The following is an 18,610-nucleotide window of genomic DNA, read 5'->3' on the forward strand; positions in this document are numbered from 1 at the left end:
TCACGTATAACGAATATGTTGTAGTGGTGGGGGGGGGGGCGGGCTATACACAAATCTCTCCTTTATTCATATGCATAACTATAAACATTCTACTATATATTACAGGTATCTGAAATTCGAGAACAGTTCAAATTTGAATTCCTTCAGACAAAAAAAGTACTTTCATAATATCAAATCATTATTGAATTATATTATCAACACAAAACCCTAGTGCAGTCTTAAGGGCTGAGTGCAAGCATAATGTTTACGTTTTTAACGATTCGACGAGGGACCGACGCATTTGAAAGTTATGCTCAAATTTCTTAAATACTGTCCAGTTTTCCCATTTTAACGTCAAAAATGTTTTCCGGGTCGTATCATCATCTTCGTTTTGTTTCTTCCTGTTCAAAGTCCAGCACTGTTGTCGTCCTTTGCTTTCCTAAAGAATGGAAATAATAAAATGTTGCATGAAAATGGAAGAAAAGAAAAATCTTGTATCTTATAATGTCATTAGAGACGAGGTATTAAAGACTCTTATACGTTTATTTTGCATTTAACCTATTGAATTATGAATTATCATATTCCTCAACGCTTGATTACAGGAAAAACCCTGTTCTAGTAGGAAATCGGTTAATATGAATACGATCACAAAGACTATTAAGAAATCAACTAAAGGGTACAATTCAACCATGTCAGAAATCATATTTGGCATGCGCAATATTCCATTGCTCAGCCATAATTTTATATTCTAAAGATGGAGCACAACGCTTTTGATATTGCCTCAGGTTGTTAAAGAAAATAGCGATCTTGTTGAAACATTTATAGTGTTTTCATGAGAGTTTGGGAAACAGTGAGGATGTAAATTAAACACGATTATTAATTCCCCCTAGTCTGTCGTTGTCCTAAACATTCTATTCAACATCATCACAGCAATACTACCTTGCTGACCAGAGATAAATAGGTAACGCCTAAGATCATGTCTTGTATGGATTTTGAAGTGAAGGCCACCTTAAGATCCGAAACTTACGTTCCCAAAGTCTCCCCTTCCTCGATGGTTTCCGGAAGTCTCATGCCGCGCGTCTCGGGGAAGAGAAATGAGAGGAAACCAGCCGTGATGGCGGTGGTGCCGAAGATGATGAGAGGGGCGGGGTAATAGTAGTCCCCCAGGATGAGTATCATGGGTGAGACAATGGTCCCCACACGAGCCATCATGGAACAAATGCCGATACCAATGCTCCTGTTAAGCCAAAATACATTAAACAAAACTTAGTGTAAATTGCACATTGTAAAGCGCACTACGAGGGCCTACTGTCCTGTGATGCACTATAGAAGAACTTTTTTTTTTACTGAGGGCCCTGCAAACGTGGCAAATTTCTTGCAAAAAGATGGTAGTGCCGGCCTAGAATTTGAACCCTCGACCCTTAATTTGATTTGTAGTCAAGTGAATTAACCACTTTATCACAACACCTCCACCATTCTTATGCCCATTGCACAAGGGGCGTAATTTCAAATGCTTCGATACCTATACACTAGTCAAGCCCACTGTTTGAATACTTCATTTTGCATGTCCCCCCCCCTTTTCTTTACATTTTCATTTATTACCTTTTTCTCCATTTTTTTAAATTAAAATAAAAAATGTTATAAATGACACAATCACTTGGGGTTTCAATTTTGCTGGAAGGGTCGTACATGTCACGAAAAAATGGCACCCGGTATGCAACAGGCATTAGGCCTGAATGTCCTCATTTGGGAGGTAAAGAATAACGCCTCGTGTGAAGCCGGTTGTATGTCTGATAAATATGCCTACCTGACTGGCGTTGGGAAACACTCTGCAGAGTAGACGTAGACTATGGTATAGGAAGCCGATATTGCCGATTTCCCTGTCAGGGCAACTACTGTGTTCCAAGTACCAATTGCTGATTAAAATTAAAGAGAGAAACTAGTTGAGTTCTGGCTACATTTATAGACTGAATGATCCCCGTATTGATGCTTTTCTTGATGTTCCAGAATGTATGGTGGTCAATACACCCAATCAATGAACTGATATTGTCACACGGGTTTTTTTACCTACAAAATATCAGGCTTCTCTTACCTACACACCACACACACACAAATACACACGCACACACACGTCCACACCAAACACCCTCACTCACCATCCTCCACACACACAAACACCCACACACCCACTATCGGCTTTATCACACCCTTGATAGCTCTCTACGATTCGAAACTCTTTGGAGCGCAAGAAATTGAAGATTCGAGATTCAAGAAAATACATAATTAAAGGAATTAATGATTAAACGAAATATTATGAAAGCTTGGGAGAGGTGTCACATTATCACACTTTCCTTGAGCGATGCCCATAGTGCCCTATGTATATAGACCTACTTTTCTGTAAGAAACTCCCTTTTCTGAAAGCTACATTTATTTACTTCTTTTTTAGCAAAAATTGAGTGAATGAATATACGTACGTATACCAATGTTGATCAGGCAAGAACAACCACCAATGATGAGGAAAGTAGCGATACTTGGACGACGACCAAAGAAATCGATGGTAAAGATGGCTAAGACGTAACCGACGATCTCGACTGCTCCAGACAGGAAGAAGTTCAGGTGGACATTGAACCCGAGGTCACCGCTACTATAGGTCAAGCCATAGTACACAATGTTATTCACCATCCTATAAACGGAGAAAGTAATTTTAAAAAAAAACAGTTGCGTATCTTGAAACAAGATGCGATTTGTACATGCCATAACAATTGACTAAACTTTTAACCCTAGTTCAATTAGATTTTCGTCTTGGGCTGTTTTGGGGATAACTCTATGAACTAGTTATACAAGAAATGGAAGAGCTACCTTGCTGTATCACACATCATGGCCGCATGGCCATTAATTGGCTGACTTTAGCTCACACATGAGTAATATATTCCAAACATTTATAACAATTCATAGTTTTTGTCGGCCATCTTTGTTAGTTCCTTTCTCAAAGTGTTTCTGTAGATGATTTTACAAAATTCTACAAAAGTCAACTTTCTACGAGTATAAGAGGTCAATAAATGTGCCTCGGAATAGAATTATCTAGATGGCGCTATATAAATGCCTATTATTTTCATTATTATTACCTCTTTTAAAATCAATTCACTGTATCAGCATGCATAAAATTATACCTTACCAGTTATATATAAAGTTGATGGTTCTCCAGCGGAGTACGGGCGTTCTGAAAAGATCGAAGATGCTTGCTTTCGGCACCATACTGACAACTTCCTTGAAAACAAGAAAAGAGTGATACCCCCAAAAAACAATGTGGAACTGTATTTCTTAAAACTATATTTGTGTGTGTGTCTTGGGAAAATGCCGAAATATAAAATCGGCATTAAACTGTCAATCGATATTATAAGGCCTTCAATATCATGCAATAAAATTGTATTCAACTTAATGAGAGCAACATACTACCCCCGGCCCACAACAAAACAATTATATAATTGTGGGATGTTTCAGCGTCTCACTTTAAAACTGAAAAAAAAAGAGAAAAGAAAATAAAAGAAGAGAAGAGAAAAGAAAAGAAAAACAAAACAAAATACACAGTTTATTGTAGACCTACCAGTTTCTGTATTTCGTCTTCTGTGAAGAGCGGATCAGGAAGTTTTCTTTTATTGACTTTAGCGACTTTGCGAATAATCTTCTCAGCTTTCTCGCCATTACCGTGAGATAGGAGCCAACGAGCCGATTCTGGTATGAAACTGACGAATATATAGTTTTCGTTAGATGATTGGTAATACTGAAAACATATTTTTCGATTTAAAACTTTCGAATGGACACACATGGACTCTTAGCAAATATTTTCATAAAGTCGGACAAAGTAAAACACAACAAAATAAACAATGTTTTGTAATATTAACTAATAAATACGACAAAACAAAATTTAATTTAAAATAAGCCAAAGTGGCTCACTTCGTTCAACTGGGTTTTCGCGTCGGGTCGGGTTGTGGGGGTACACAAACTTTCATGAATAATCCAGCCCTTCCCGAAGGGTCGGGTGTAACGTTTTAATTTTGCTCTGTGTTTAGTTATAATGGCTCGGTGTAAAAATGTCAGTGGAAAAAATGTCAGAGGTAAAAATGTCAGAGGTAAAAATGTCAGAGGTAAAAATGTCAGAGGTAAAAATGTCAGAGTTTAAAATTTCAGAGGTAAAAATGTCAGAGGTAAAAATGTCAGAGGTAAAAATGTCAGAGGAAAAAATGTCAGAGGTAAAAATGTCAGAGGAAAAAATGTCAGAGGTAAAAATGTCAGAGGTAAAATGTCAGAGGTAAAAATGTCAGAGGTAAAAATGTCAGAGGTAAAAATGTCAGAGGTAAAAATGTCAGAGGAAAAAATGTCAGAGGTAAAAATGTCAGAGTTTAAAATGTCAGAGGTAAAAATGTTAGAGGTATAAAATAAAAACAAAAGCATGTGACAAGTTTGTTATGTTTACACCCCGGTTATATATCAGGCTTATCGAAAAAGAACAGCGAGGGATATTCTGCAGTCGTTATTTCACCGCTGTCTTATTGTATTAGTTAAGTCTTATTTTGAGCGTATACCAAGGCTGTAGTCTTTGTAGAGGAATCTTGTACTTTGAAGCATGCTATCAGTTGTCTGATGACCGCTGGCAAGCTGTGAAAGTCGGAGTACACCATCCATGTCCCATTAGTCTGCCTTATTCAATATTTATATACCGGTATATTATGTTTTTGTATAAGCAAATGGTACTGGTACACTGAGCAAACTGGGGAAAAAGATTTCTAAAATCGAGAAGTTTGGCCATGTTTTATAGGCTGAGTTGTCGCTCCATGGTGTAATCATTAAATAAAAAGAAAAGTCAGTACAGCCCCCAAAATAGGATCAGATATCTATGAACCTTCCCCCTCCTACTTCTCCTTCATATTTGAAGATTGTTGGACATTTTAACTGCGTGGCAATGTCTACTATTATATGTAATTTCCAATAAATGCATATTTCCGACAATTCCACTTTCTTGAGGGCTTGGTATTTTGATACTCTGAAACAAGCAGAAAGCCATGTTATCAATGCTAACCGCACCATCACATTCCCGAAGTGCGCGAGTTGCAATAAAATATTGTCGATTACCATTGCGGTATAAAATAGTCTGGGAGAAAATCAATAAGCAGCTTTGTTACTCCGATACAAAGCAGAAAGCCGCACATGTTACATCAATTAAAGAGAAGGTTGAGTTCTGGGGAAAGGTAAAAAAAAAATATTTGTGAGCGTTCAATGCAAGTGTGATAGAACATCAAAGAAAAAAGTCATTCCCTGAAAATCTATTACAAATGACTTCATATCCCAGATATAACAAGTAACATCTTTGTATGGCTGCCCGATTTGTATGCCATATGTTTGTGTAGTCCCATATCAATATCTTTCTGTGTACAGTGCTTGTTACTTTACCAAGACTGGGCCAAATTTTGTATCATTTTGATGACTCCAAAACCTTGCACTACACACCAATACTTACATGTTTATGCTAGATGATTAACCTTCTCTGATTGCTTCCACAAAAAAATAAATTTCAAAATCTATTTTCCACATTATATTATCCTCAGGACATGTACGATATACAACACATCCATTTAGAAAGGAATATAATAGACTAGCCCATGCAGTAGCTGTACGTCTCGACATTCTGAGTGATAAAAGTGCTGAGATATTATGACGGCACTCATTTGTTTTGCTTGTACCTCTGACATTTTTACCTCTGACATTTTTTCCTCTGACATTTTTTCCTCTGACATTTTTACCTCTGACATTTTTACCTCTGACATTTTTACCTCTGACATTTTTACCTCTGATATTTTTTCCTCTGACATTTTTTCCTCTGACATTTTTACCTCTGATATTTTTTCCTCTGACATTTTTACCTCTGACATTTTTACCTCTGACATTTCTACCTCTGACATTTTTACCTCTGACATTTTTTCCTCTGACATTTTTACCTCTGACATTTTTACCTCTGACATTTTTACCTGGCACCGTTATGATATACAAAACTTTGAAGCGTATTACACTCGCACTTTACGTCATCACTTCAACAAAAACAACAACAAAAGACTGCCGCAGTTTATACCGCTGCATTCTGTACAAGACTTTACGATTCGTGATCACACGGCAGAACTTACGGCATGAGCAGGAAAAATAGAAACAGGGGTCCAGAGATGAGCAATTGCAGAGTCCTCCAGTAGCGGACAAAGTATGTAATGGTGGCAAGAGTCATATAGCCCAAGGCGACGAAAATATGGATGGTAATTCCGGTCACAGTCCTCCATTTTGGTGTAACGAACTCAATACCTGTAAGATGAGCCGATGGCACAATCATAGACGAATGGCATCCACAAATCCCTTTCTTAACCTTTTTAGATAGCAAAACAGCTTTATTAGTCGAAAAAAAAGAATCTTTGGAATCTACATAATGGGACCTTAACCTCTCCCTGATAATGTGAGCACTTTAACCCCCCCCCCCCCGAAAAAAAAAAAGGTTCCGCACGGGAGTTGTACTGTTCTTGAATCTAAATCGTGCTGAACGCCATACATGTTATAGGGCTACACTGTAAAGAGTCTATTTCGGAAGTTGACCCTCCGATTTTGACACATATGTGAATGGGCTACCATGTCAAAAGATTAGAAATAAATAAATAAATAAATAGACATGATAACACAACAACATGGCTTGTAACGATCACTCAAGTAATAACGTTAATTATCATGTTTTGAGTGCTTTCGTTGAACACACTTTCTGATCTACAAAGTATTACAGTTTCAATTTCAGTTTCAGTTTTATTTTCATTTTCAAAAGAACATTAAACGATTGTGAAGAAATATCAACCTTCGAGACTGTGACCAGACCCCCCCCCCCTTTAAGAAGGGGGGGGGGGTCGTCGATCCGGCTACAGTTTCTCTGGCCGGAACTGACGATAACCTAGATTATATGTTAATTTAGAATATATATATATATATATGCATATATTATATCTTTACAAAATTAATGTACGTCATTACTAGTTTCAATAACAAACACTTTTGTTTCTTTTTCAAGTGGTAAAATACGAGGAGAGTCACGGCTCGTACTCGCAAACGCGTGAGTATTCGTAATTTACCGGTCTGTAAAAGAACGAAATGGCAACCCTACTCTTCGGAAACTCGTAAATTAAAAAGTTTGTATCAACAAAAGTACTCAAAACGTGAAAACGTGATCACGCGAGTGTTCGTTACAAGCCCAACAATGTGGCTTCACTTTGAAAATAGCACGTTACCTATGATGAAGGCAACTTGTACCACAGATTTGTTGCCAGCCGCTTGGAAGAATCTAAGGACATTATACACCCAGAAATTGGGTGAGAAAGCGACGAGAACACCAAAACCAGCCTGGATACCAAGGCAAATGAACAGAGTAGGGTATCGTCCAATTCTAAGGGGACAATGGTGCATAAAAAGGGAAGTGAAGGGGTTTTAAACTAAAAGGTAACGATATCAAAATCATTGATATTATCTGAGGGTGTACTTCACATCTCGATTTAATGATGGATTGGTAAGATTTTAAAGGGTACATGTGAACCATTAGTTTTGACATTTTCAGCGATATCAAGAAATCGGAAGAACACGATCAAGTGAAATATCGGGACATTCTCAGTAGACAGCTGATATCACATGATACCGACAATCCACGATAACGGCAAGGTTTGTTTACCGAACTTACAGATAAACTGTCAGAATAAAAGATAAAGACCAGTTATGGTCATGCGATTGCATTGTGAAAGAAACGTTGTGGAATCGATCAGAAAAGGTTGATCTAGCATATAAGTATTGGTGTGTACTGCAAGGTTCTGGAATCATCAAAATGATAAGAAATTTGGCCCAGTCTTCGTAAAGTTACAAACACTGTACACAGAAGAGTTATATGGGACTACGCACACGTGCGCGACACGTGCGTTTATCTCTCACATCCCAATAGATAAACTAATTTACCAAATATATCAATTAGTAGGCGGCTTCCCGGCAAAATTTTCATCATCGTGTATTATTCAAAACATATTTTTTCACGTCAGTGGTAATAAAAGCTTCCATTTCATTTTTTGAAATTGGGGCGTTTCCAATACTGGTCTTTACCTTCAAGGACAGCGATATTGACACATCGGCCTCTTTGGTTGTAGCCTTGTAAAATACGGAGTCAAAAATACGTATAGTCACGTTCTTTGCTGTTAAATATCACATGTAAAAAGAAGAAAAGCCCGATAGTCATAGGCTATACAAAACATTATCTTAGATAACAATCAGTCACAGCATTTTCTAGCATGTCTCGCATGAAGATCTGTATCACTAGCTATTTTAATACCATCATGACTGAACGGATTTAGATATGAACTACACTAAAATTGAAAACATAAAAAGACAACTGTGGACTTACTTGTCTGCAAGGACCCCAAAGGAAATAGATCCAAATAAATAGCCAGAGTAAAACACAGATTGAGCGTAGTCGGGCAAGTGTTTCTTGTCACATACTAGATCCCACTGCAAAATAATGACAATGTTTGATTTAGGGTCAGGATTAAATGGAAATCCAAACCTCAATAGATAATTACTTTAAGAGAGGGGTAGAAAATAAAAGAAGGAGCCTTGTGAAAGTTTAAGCAATATCGAAGAACAACACCAAAGATAAATGAATGAATTTTTGAAAGTTGTAATCACTATACGTGTGAGCTCTTCAAATTAGCTGAATGGGTAATATCACTGTGATGTAGTGCCGGCTAACTTTCCAATTTGTTTCAACACACACAATGACTCAAATGTCAATGTTTCAAAATGTACTAGGATGGCCTGTTTTTTGGAAGGATATATTTTGAGAAGGGATAGAGAAGGCACTGAGGAGAAAAAACAGAAATCAATGATGTTTTCTACCATCAGTAGAGTTGTCACACAACTCTTGGCGACAGATGTCTGCACTATGTAAGCATTTCAACATTTTGAATTTAAGGGGGATAGAAAAATGCTTTCATGAGAGGGATAGAATGTTACAAACATTTAATAGGAACAACTGACATCTTGTATGATGGATGACTTCAGCTGACTCTTATCGTGTTCCCAACCATCTTGGCACGGGATAGTCCTGGCGGTTCCATTCATCGATGGGTCATAGGAAGGATCAAACTCTATGCCTTGATGTCAGAATGAAAGGAAAAAATGAAAATAATATGATAGACAATAAGTGGGGAGATCTTTTTGATTGAAAGGAAGCATCAATCAGCTTGTATTCCACAATTTTACGTTAAGTGAATTCACATCAAGAACGGTCTTTATATTCATAAGTTAAAAAGGATAATAAAAAAAACCATGACCTCTATATATTTTCCACGTTGACGCTGATAAACGAAATCAATCAATCATGATTATCGCAAACGTATTCAACAATATGAGGCATTTGCAAACAGCAATATTACAGACATTTCGAATTAAGACAGGAAACCGCTTTTTCAAAACCATTTTGTGTTTACCAAACAACTTCAAATGCCCAACAGTGTCAATTTTCAAAAGAAAGCTTAAGAAATATCTTTTTTATAAATGTATTGCTTCCTGGGCGAAATTTCAATAGTTTTAACATATTTGTGGCTTACACCCAGTAAATAAGATCGATTGATCGTGACTGTGCCATGGACCAGTGATGGCCTGGTGGTAGAGTCGCTGCCCGGCAAGCAGTAGATGGCAGGTTCAAATCCCGCTGGTTCCAGGATTTTTTCTGACTTGTTTTTTCAATTACGGATCGTTCAATCGATCTTATTTAAAGAAATATCTTGTTAATGAATATGTATAACTAGGATTATTTTTACATGAATGCCTTTTCTGTTTTTTTTTTAAATGTAATGGATTTGTCTAGTGTTATTCTTGATATTGATGTTTTGTGTTATTTTAATCTCTGTATTTCTATCTCGTTTTTAGTGTATTTAAGAAACTTTTTATGTAAATTGTATTATCTTTGGGAATAACCTTGATAGGCCTTTGGCCTCTGTTTCCCCCAATACATTAGGATTTAAATTGAAGATGTTTCATTTTAACGTTTGTTATTGTATATATGCATATAAATTGTATTTGTGTTTTTTAAAATCAGATGTGGAAATAAAACTTTAATTTGAACTTGAATTTACCTGTGATGTTATACATATAGCATTGATCGTAGACCAGTTCACTATCGTCCCCGTAACTGACTGGGATGCTGCCGTTCTTCTTCGCCTCCTTGCAATCCGTGGGTGACAAGTTCCACTCGCTGCAGTTTGCGTCCCAATAATCTGTCTATTAAACATACACACGCACATACTTTTTTTATTTTTTTTAACAATTTTGTTTTATTTCTCCAGATGTGTAACACAAACCATGACATACAATTGAATAAAATAAACGTGTTCAATATTGATGCTTTTACATAAACATAATTAAACACAAACTTATTTGCAGTATAATATAACTTAACAACAAAGTAAACGTATAAGTACCTAAACATAATATGTCAATTGTAAATGTTATTTACTTATATATTACAAAAAAAAACAAATCTGGAGATAATTTTACTGAAACAATCCTGCCCCCTCCCTGCCCCCTACATCACACAGACATACTCACCCTCTATCACACAAACATACTCACCCACTCACACACATACTCACCCACCCACCCACCCACCCCCCCCCCCCCCACACACACACACAGTACTCACTCAGTGGATGTCTGCCAACATTCTCAACTTAAGAAAAATATACTAAATAAGTTATCCAGGCCGCAAAATCGAGTTACGCTTTTAACAAGCTCACGGTGGAGAAGAAAGCAAATCTTAATTAATCTTAAGCTGCTCCCACTTTAAAAAATGTGATCCTAGCTTTCCCATTTTAATTGCTATTTTCTTTTCCTCATCCCTATACTTAAAAATGCTTTTTTTCATCTTTTCTAAAGTTAGTACTCGCCCCCCCGATCTTGACATAAATGTAACATACTTCACCATGAAAATGATAGTATTACACATTTTTATTCTATATGAACTACCTACCAACCCAACAAATATATCTCGCCATTCTAAATCTTTAATTTCATCTAACTCAAAAAGTTGTATTAAAGCCTGCCATAACCTTTGAACGCTCCCACAAGATAAAAATAAATGTTTGTATGTTTCTATTTCCTGCTTACAAAACGAACATAAATTATCACCAACAAAACCAAATCTATGAAGATGCTCATTAGTGTATATGGCTCCATGCAATAATTTAAATTGAAATTCACGTTGTTTTCTAATGAGTATAGTAATTCTTGGTCTCACAAATATTTCTTTTAATTCTTTATCTATAAAATCATAGTCATTTTGCCCATCCCTTACCTGCAAATCATACGTTCGCTGCAGTGCTTTGATGAAATAATCATAGATTGTTCTTGAACCCACATCCACAAACTGTATTTTTTTACTAGAAATATGGAAATAAGTATTAAAGCTTATCAAATCAACCTCGAGGAATTCTATTAACCCTGAATCATCCTTCCATAACCTGGGTATCGCATCATAAATATCAATAATCATAAGCAAATTATTACCTTTCATACCGAGGTTCATAAAATATTTAACAGGCTTAACATGACCTTTCTCAACCAAATGATTCAGTTGAACAATCCCTCTTTCAAACAAGTATCTATCAAATATACTTTTTCCATTTATACATATATTCTGATTATTAAAAATAATTGGATTAATATAACCCTCCAAATATCTTAAATTACTTGTCTCTTGCCATGCTTGCAACATTTCCATATAGTATGGTGGAATATCTAAAACGAGTTTAATCTTGTTTAAATCATAATCACATAAAAAAATAAATCTACCACCCACAAACTGTAAGCAATGATCAAAAAACAATTTCCATCCCAAACTTTTCTCTCCATATAAAAGACGTTTTATCCACATTATGCGCTGTATTTTAACGGACATTTCAAAATTAATCATTCTTAATCCTCCAAAGTCATAATCCTGATACATTATTGCCCGTTTAATTCTATCTTTCCCCCTCCATATGAATTCAAATGAAATTTTTGCAACTTCTTTATATACCCAATGAGGGACAATAACGAGAGATGAAATATAATTTAATTTTGAAAGCGCATAAGTTTTTAGCAAATGTATTTTACCCATAATAGTTAAATCTCTTTGTTTCCACCATACAAGCAATTTTTTTATTTTACTTAGAATTTCTTTATAATTCAAATCATCTTTTAAACTTCGATCTAATGAATAACTAACCCCTAAAATATGTATTTCCTTAACCAAATTTCCAAATAAAGGCCCATCAGGTTTGTTCTCATCCTCACCCATCCACATAAAATGTGTCTTTGTTTTATTCACTTTAAGACCACTAATTTTTTCAAATGATTCAAAAATATATTGCAACCTTCTAACCGAATCAATATCCTTCAAAAATATTGTCATATCATCTGCATATAACACTTGCCTAATTTCAGATTTTCCAAATGTAATCCCTTTAATACCGTTGTCCCTCCTTACTGCATGCGCCAAAATTTCGATGGCAACCAAAAACAAATATGGCGATAATGGATCCCCTTGCCTTACTCCCCTTTCTATTTCAAAATACCCCGTGGAGTGACCACCGTTCATAACACAACTACTTATCCCTTTATACAATAATTTTACCCAAGAGCAAAATGAATCTCCAAAACCGAACAATTTCAATATTTGAAATAAATATCTATGAGATACAGAGTCGAAAGCTTTCTCAAAATCCACTGCACACAAAAACCCTTTCCCTTGTTCCCCATAATGCATAGAATAAAATAACATGTCATCTATCAATCGTACAGCTTCCCCAATATTTCTATCTTTTATATATCCAACTTGATCATGATGAATTATTTCATTTAAAACCTCTTTCATTCTTTTTGCTAGAACTTTAGATACAATTTTATAATCTACATTCAAAAGCGTGATGGGTCGATAATTTTTTATATGGAGAGTATCTTTCGCTTCCTTCTCAATTAAGGTAATTACCCCTTGTTTTTGAGATGCCGTTAATTCCCCCCTTTCGTATGTTTCATTCAATACTTCTACTAACAAATCACCCAAAGCTGGCCAAAAAGTATAATAAAATTCAACTGTTAACCCATCATTTCCCGGGGTTTTATTCAATTTCATTTCTTTTAAAACTTTCAAGCATTCATCTTTAGTTAATTTACCTTCACAGATTTCCTTATTGTCTTCATTTAACTTTGAAATATCATTGAAAAAGAAAGGGTCGTTTTGATTTATATCAGCCCTTAAAGAATATAAATCTTTATAAAATAGTTTAATTTCCTTTAAAATTTCCTCCTTATCTCTAGTAGTTTCCCCATTTTCTTTGTACACCTCCCTAATTACACTTTTCCTTTTATTCGATTTTAACAACTGTTCAAAATATTGCGTATTGTTTTCTCCATCTTCAAACCAAGGTGCTCTTGATCTTATTTTAATGCCCTGTCGAGAAAAATCATACAATTTATTTAGTTTATCCCTTTTCTCCTCAATACAATCAACAATATATTTAGTGGGTCCCACTACCAGTTCGCCTTCTAAATCCTTGATTTGTTTCTCTAACAGTTCTATTTCAACCCTCCTTGCTTTTGCCTTTTTCCGCGAGTATGTTATAATAAATTCTCTAATTTTCATCTTTAAAAAATCCCAAAATACTAATTTATTCAAAATCTGTAATGACCATTCAGCTTTTAATTCCTGTATTTCCTTATTCATCTCTTCAACAAAATCTTTATCCATACATAAACTACTGTTAAATTTCCAATATGATTTCCCAAAAACAAACTTATCAACAAGATCATTAAATTCTAGCCTAACGCCAGAATGATCTGGCGTAATAGATGTCAAAATCTCACACGTACCCACCAATTTTTCAACACTACAAGGTATAAACCAATAATCTAAACGGCTTTGCACCACCGGCCAATTTTGTCGAAAAGTAAATTGCTTTACATTCGGATTTTTTTTCCTCCATATATCTTCTAAATCGTATTTATTTAAAAATTCCTTAATCAAATCAATAACCCGAGATTTCACCGGTGTTTTTGACCCCACATAATCTAATTTTCCATCCAATATACTATTGAAATCACCTCCTAATAAAACTAAATAGTCCCGATCACACTGATCAAAAATACTTTCATCTAACTTCTTCAAAAATTCAATTTGTAAAGTTTCTTTATCTCTCGTTGGAAAATAAACATTAACCAATAGCATTTTAACCCTTTGTATTTCACCTTTAAAAATAATGTATCTCCCCTCTTCATCTACTTTAATTTTTTTTTCTTCAAAATCTAAATGATTAGAAAATAAAATAAGAACCCCTCTACTATGGTTTGACCCATGACTAAAAAACATTGGCCCTCCCCAATCTTGTTTCCACCGCTCTTCTATCTCTACTGTACTATATGTTTCTTGTAAGAAAATTATACTATTCTTTTTAGTTTTGCACCATTCAAAAATATTCACTCTTTTTAACCTATCTCTTATTCCTCTTACATTTAATGTCATGAAAGATAATTTCACTGCCATGTTATTTTATGTGTAATTGTATCCAAAACCTTACATCGATAAACTCCAAAGAAACTTCCACACAATCTATTTCCACCGTGAGCAAATGTATAGAAAAAACTATCTGCAGCCAAACATATATGCATACTTATCGTCGAATAATATAAAAAATGCAAGCAGAATCCACCCCGTACCACACAACCCAACGCATTCATACACACAAGCATATTCACTACACACACAACACCCCCACACAAAACAACCAAAATCTGCTCTTCGGTGTACGTAAACATCCGAGAGCAAGAGCCTCCCCCTTTCCCTGTCAATTTAACTAGACCAATGACAGAATAAACCAATGAACATTTCTTCTTGCACAAGTCGATGAGAAATACGTTGTATTGTTATATAACCGTAATCTAATTAAACAAAACAAAAAAAAAATACAAAGAGCTTTTATCCCTTAACAAATGCCTTGAATTGTATTACGGAACCCGCTCGTCATAACTAAGTTGAATGATTTTCCTAAAAATGCATTACAGTGAATTGACCGGCCCGCGTACCTAATTACAATACGCACCTTCTAATCAAAAATAAAAACACGATCCCAATAAACCAAATTCCCCCAAACGACACCAGTTCGGCAACCTAATAAACTGTTCGTGCAAACCGAACCCATCATGCTATCATTTACCAAGTTCTATAATTTGCATAATAAGCCTCACCCATGAATGAATAGGCTCACACACCTGATCGTTTTGTATGCACTCCGTAAAAAAAACTCCTAAAGGGCGTTCCCGACAACTCGAAAGAACACTAAACGTCAGCCCGACATAATGATAGGCAAGCATGCATACCGGATCCCAACACGTTCCTCCCTCTCAAAACATCACACCATCACCTGGCTTTAAAACAAAATAGTTTTGGCTGGGTGAACAGATCGGACCATTATCCAGATACTCGAATTGTTTTCACTTTACAGAAAAAGTTTTAAATATGTATCAGTCATTTACTAAGATATGTGAATTTACATAGAATGCGTTATCGAAATAAAGCTCATTGTAATATTTGTAACATACGTAAATACACACACAGACACGTACACACGCACACACACACGCACACACACGCACACACACAACGCACACACACATGAAGTAAGAACTGAATTATTCATACCCTTACCGAGTTTTGTATTAGTTTATGTATTTAAAACATATTATTTGTCCTGATTATTGTTTTTTGAGAATGTGACACATTAAAGATTACATTTAAAAGAATTCAACAAAGGCCCTAATTCGACATGTTTATCTTTCATTCTTGAGTTTAATACAATTTTGAGTTCAATACGAAATCTCCCCTCCCCTCCCCCAACAAAACTATAAAATGAACCATCATATTTACAAGGTATGTTTCAGATGTCATCAGTTTATATAGAGAGAAGAACTTATTTATAAATTATTGAAATTTGTAATCACTGCAGATATGGGCTCTTTTTATTGGCTGAATAGGAAATGTCTCTGTAATGTAGTGAAGGACAATTTTAACATTTATTCCAGCTCTAAAAGTTACAAAATTGTAAATTCCGTTCTTCTTCATTTTCTTTTTCTTCTACTTCTTTTTCTACTTCTACTTGTTCTTGTTCTTGTTCTCCTCCCCCTCCTTCTCCATCCCCTCCCATTACCTCTTCTTCTCCTTCTTATTTTCCGTGTCAAATCTTTCCCCCTTTTCGTATACCTTTTCCTGTTAAAGTTATTATTTTTTGTTTGTTCGCAGTTCCCCTCCCTTCTCCTTACCTTACACCAATGATCTGTAGTCCCAGCTATAAAAACCTGTGTCATGGAGTGAAATGCGGTGGAAGCTGCCATCAAACATACGACCAGATAAACGCGTCTCTGATAGGGACCGAACGAGCCCAGCTCACCAAGAATATCATCGAAACGCATCCTGGCTATATTCCAGAACTTAAACGAAAGATAAAAAGTGGTAGTTAAAAGGCATGCTGGCTAGCAAGCCATTACAAAATAAATTGTCGGCGAACTTGTCCGACTCCCTCCCGAATTTTCAACTTTGTTTTGAGATAAACGTAACACAATAACATTATAAGCAAGTAAATAGGTAAATAAATATACAGTCAAACCTGTCTATAGCGACCACCATAGGGAAACACAAAAAGTAGTAACTGTAGACAGATGGTCTTTGTAAACAGGTTCCTTTAGTACACATTTCAATGAGAATCCATTTTCAAAGGAAACAAAGAATGTGGTTTTTGCAGACAGGTGGTCACTAAAGCAAGTTTGACTGTATAAATGAATACATGAATAAATATATGAATATACACATAAATAAATAGATAAATCAATCAATCAGTCAATCAATTAATTAATTAATTGATAGATTTCATTTTCATTTCATCTATCATTTAGAAACACAAAATAAAGCAATGTTACATGATGACATGTACAGGGAAAGGTTGATAATATGTTTTTTTTTAGATCTTACAATAAATAAAAAATGTACAACATGACTTGGATCATAAGAAGTAACAATTACATTAAATCGGTCCATCTGAACATAAAGTATATACCGTACAGAGGTTGTGCTATTAAAAAAAGAGAATCGAGAAAATGTTGTTTCCAAAATAAGAAGAATAGGCCGAGCTGAGATTGACACGATAAATAGGCCGAGAAAAAAATCACGTATGATTAACAAGAAGTTTTCCCTTTAACTAGCTTGCGTTAAAAGGAATACATAATTCAGTTGAGTTAGATCGGTGGGGGGGGGGGGGGGATTCAACGGCTTCAATCCGGTAAAAGAGAAAATATGATTGGTAAAAAGGACGTGTTCTAGTCCTTGGTAAATGAAACGAGCCAGATTGCGACGGGGAAAACAGATATTAGAATCATCAGCAACAAGTAAAACGGATAATTGATTTGAGAAATTACGAAAGCCATGTAAATAATGAAAAGAAAGGTAGAATGAATCTTACCAGCTAGATCGGCCTTTAGGAGATTCGATCGGAACCGCAAGACGAGTTAATGTGCAATGTTTCAAAAGGCAAGATTATATACTCATCATTATAAGGCGTTGGCTAGCCAATTGATGAACCGTGATAAAATGGCAAGGAGTGGCATACCATGAGTCCAGCATTTAAGGTGGGCTGGAATCAGAGGGGGGAATCGGTCTTTCGAGGTATACAATATGAAACAAAACAGCTACCGAGTGAGGAGGGAGATAGGATGGGGGTCTCCTTTCTCACGCTGTCTCCCTGTATCCCTTCTTCCTCTCTCTCTCTCTTTCTCATTTTTATCCCTCTCTCTTTTCGTTAGATGGGGGGTGGGGACAGATGTCTTCATGCCTCCCTCGTAACTAAGCAAATGAATCAAAGTACAGTTAAGGTCAGACAAGCCTTCCCTTTCCGGATTACGTAAGTCCGTAACAAAATGTATACCCAAAGTCTGGTATAGCTTGCATAATGTCACCCTGAAATCTATCTCATCATAATCTACTTTTTTTTTTTTCTTAAATACACACTCATGGGCGTAGATAATCGCACTGCTGTGTACAGGCCGGCGAGTAAACATTGTTTAGAGGTCGCGATTGCGTTTGAATAAAGGATAGTTAAAATGATGATCTAGGCCTAATAAAAGAAATATGAGAGAGGAATAGAGACAGAACGAAAGAGAAACAGAGACAGAGAGAGAGTGAGATAGGGTGTGCGTATGTGTGTACGGGTGTGTTCTTGTGTGTGTGTGTTTGATAGAGATAGAGAGGATTAGGGAAAGAGAGATAAAGAGAGAGAGAGAGAGAGAGAGGGAGAGAGAAAGAGAGAGACAGAGAGACAGGGAGAAATTAGAAGACACAGGGATCCCCCAACTCAGTGTTATTTAGGGTACGCGTATGCTTGTTCCCTCTTTTTGAAAGCACCCCCTATCTGAAGACTGCCAACATTTCCGAACCCCCCTTTCACGGGCTTTGCGCGGGTTTCTCCTGCCTTGGAGACCCCCCTAAATTCGGAAAAAT

At 35.9% G+C, this 18,610-nt stretch overlaps 1 protein-coding gene and 2 long non-coding RNA genes across 3 annotated transcripts; all 3 read right to left on the reverse strand.

The window, feature by feature from the left end:
- Positions 1–384: 384 nt before the first annotated feature.
- Positions 385–7,435, reverse strand: LOC115919221 (organic cation transporter protein-like). The gene is made up of 8 exons (XM_030972465.1): positions 7,287–7,435; positions 6,156–6,324; positions 3,584–3,722; positions 3,155–3,246; positions 2,454–2,662; positions 1,787–1,895; positions 1,007–1,216; positions 385–418 (listed from the first exon to the last, which is right to left on the reverse strand). The coding sequence occupies exons 2-8, from the start codon at positions 6,248–6,250 to the stop codon at positions 385–387; spliced, it is 888 nt and encodes a 295-aa protein (XP_030828325.1). The 5' UTR covers positions 6,251–6,324; positions 7,287–7,435.
- A 1,002-nt stretch (positions 7,436–8,437) lies between these two features.
- LOC115919275 lies at positions 8,438–10,221 on the reverse strand. Its single transcript, XR_004061777.1, has 3 exons — positions 10,170–10,221; positions 9,070–9,185; positions 8,438–8,541 (listed from the first exon to the last, which is right to left on the reverse strand). It is a non-coding gene; the product is annotated as an uncharacterized LOC115919275 (long non-coding RNA).
- Positions 10,222–17,774, reverse strand: LOC115919273. The gene is made up of 3 exons (XR_004061776.1): positions 17,577–17,774; positions 16,384–16,551; positions 10,222–10,314 (listed from the first exon to the last, which is right to left on the reverse strand). It is a non-coding gene; the product is annotated as an uncharacterized LOC115919273 (long non-coding RNA).
- Positions 17,775–18,610: the final 836 nt, after the last annotated feature.

Source organism: Strongylocentrotus purpuratus, unplaced genomic scaffold (genome assembly GCF_000002235.5).
Source record: "Strongylocentrotus purpuratus isolate Spur 01 unplaced genomic scaffold, Spur_5.0 spur5_contig_863, whole genome shotgun sequence".
Classification (NCBI taxonomy): Eukaryota; Metazoa; Echinodermata; class Echinoidea; order Camarodonta; family Strongylocentrotidae; genus Strongylocentrotus; species Strongylocentrotus purpuratus.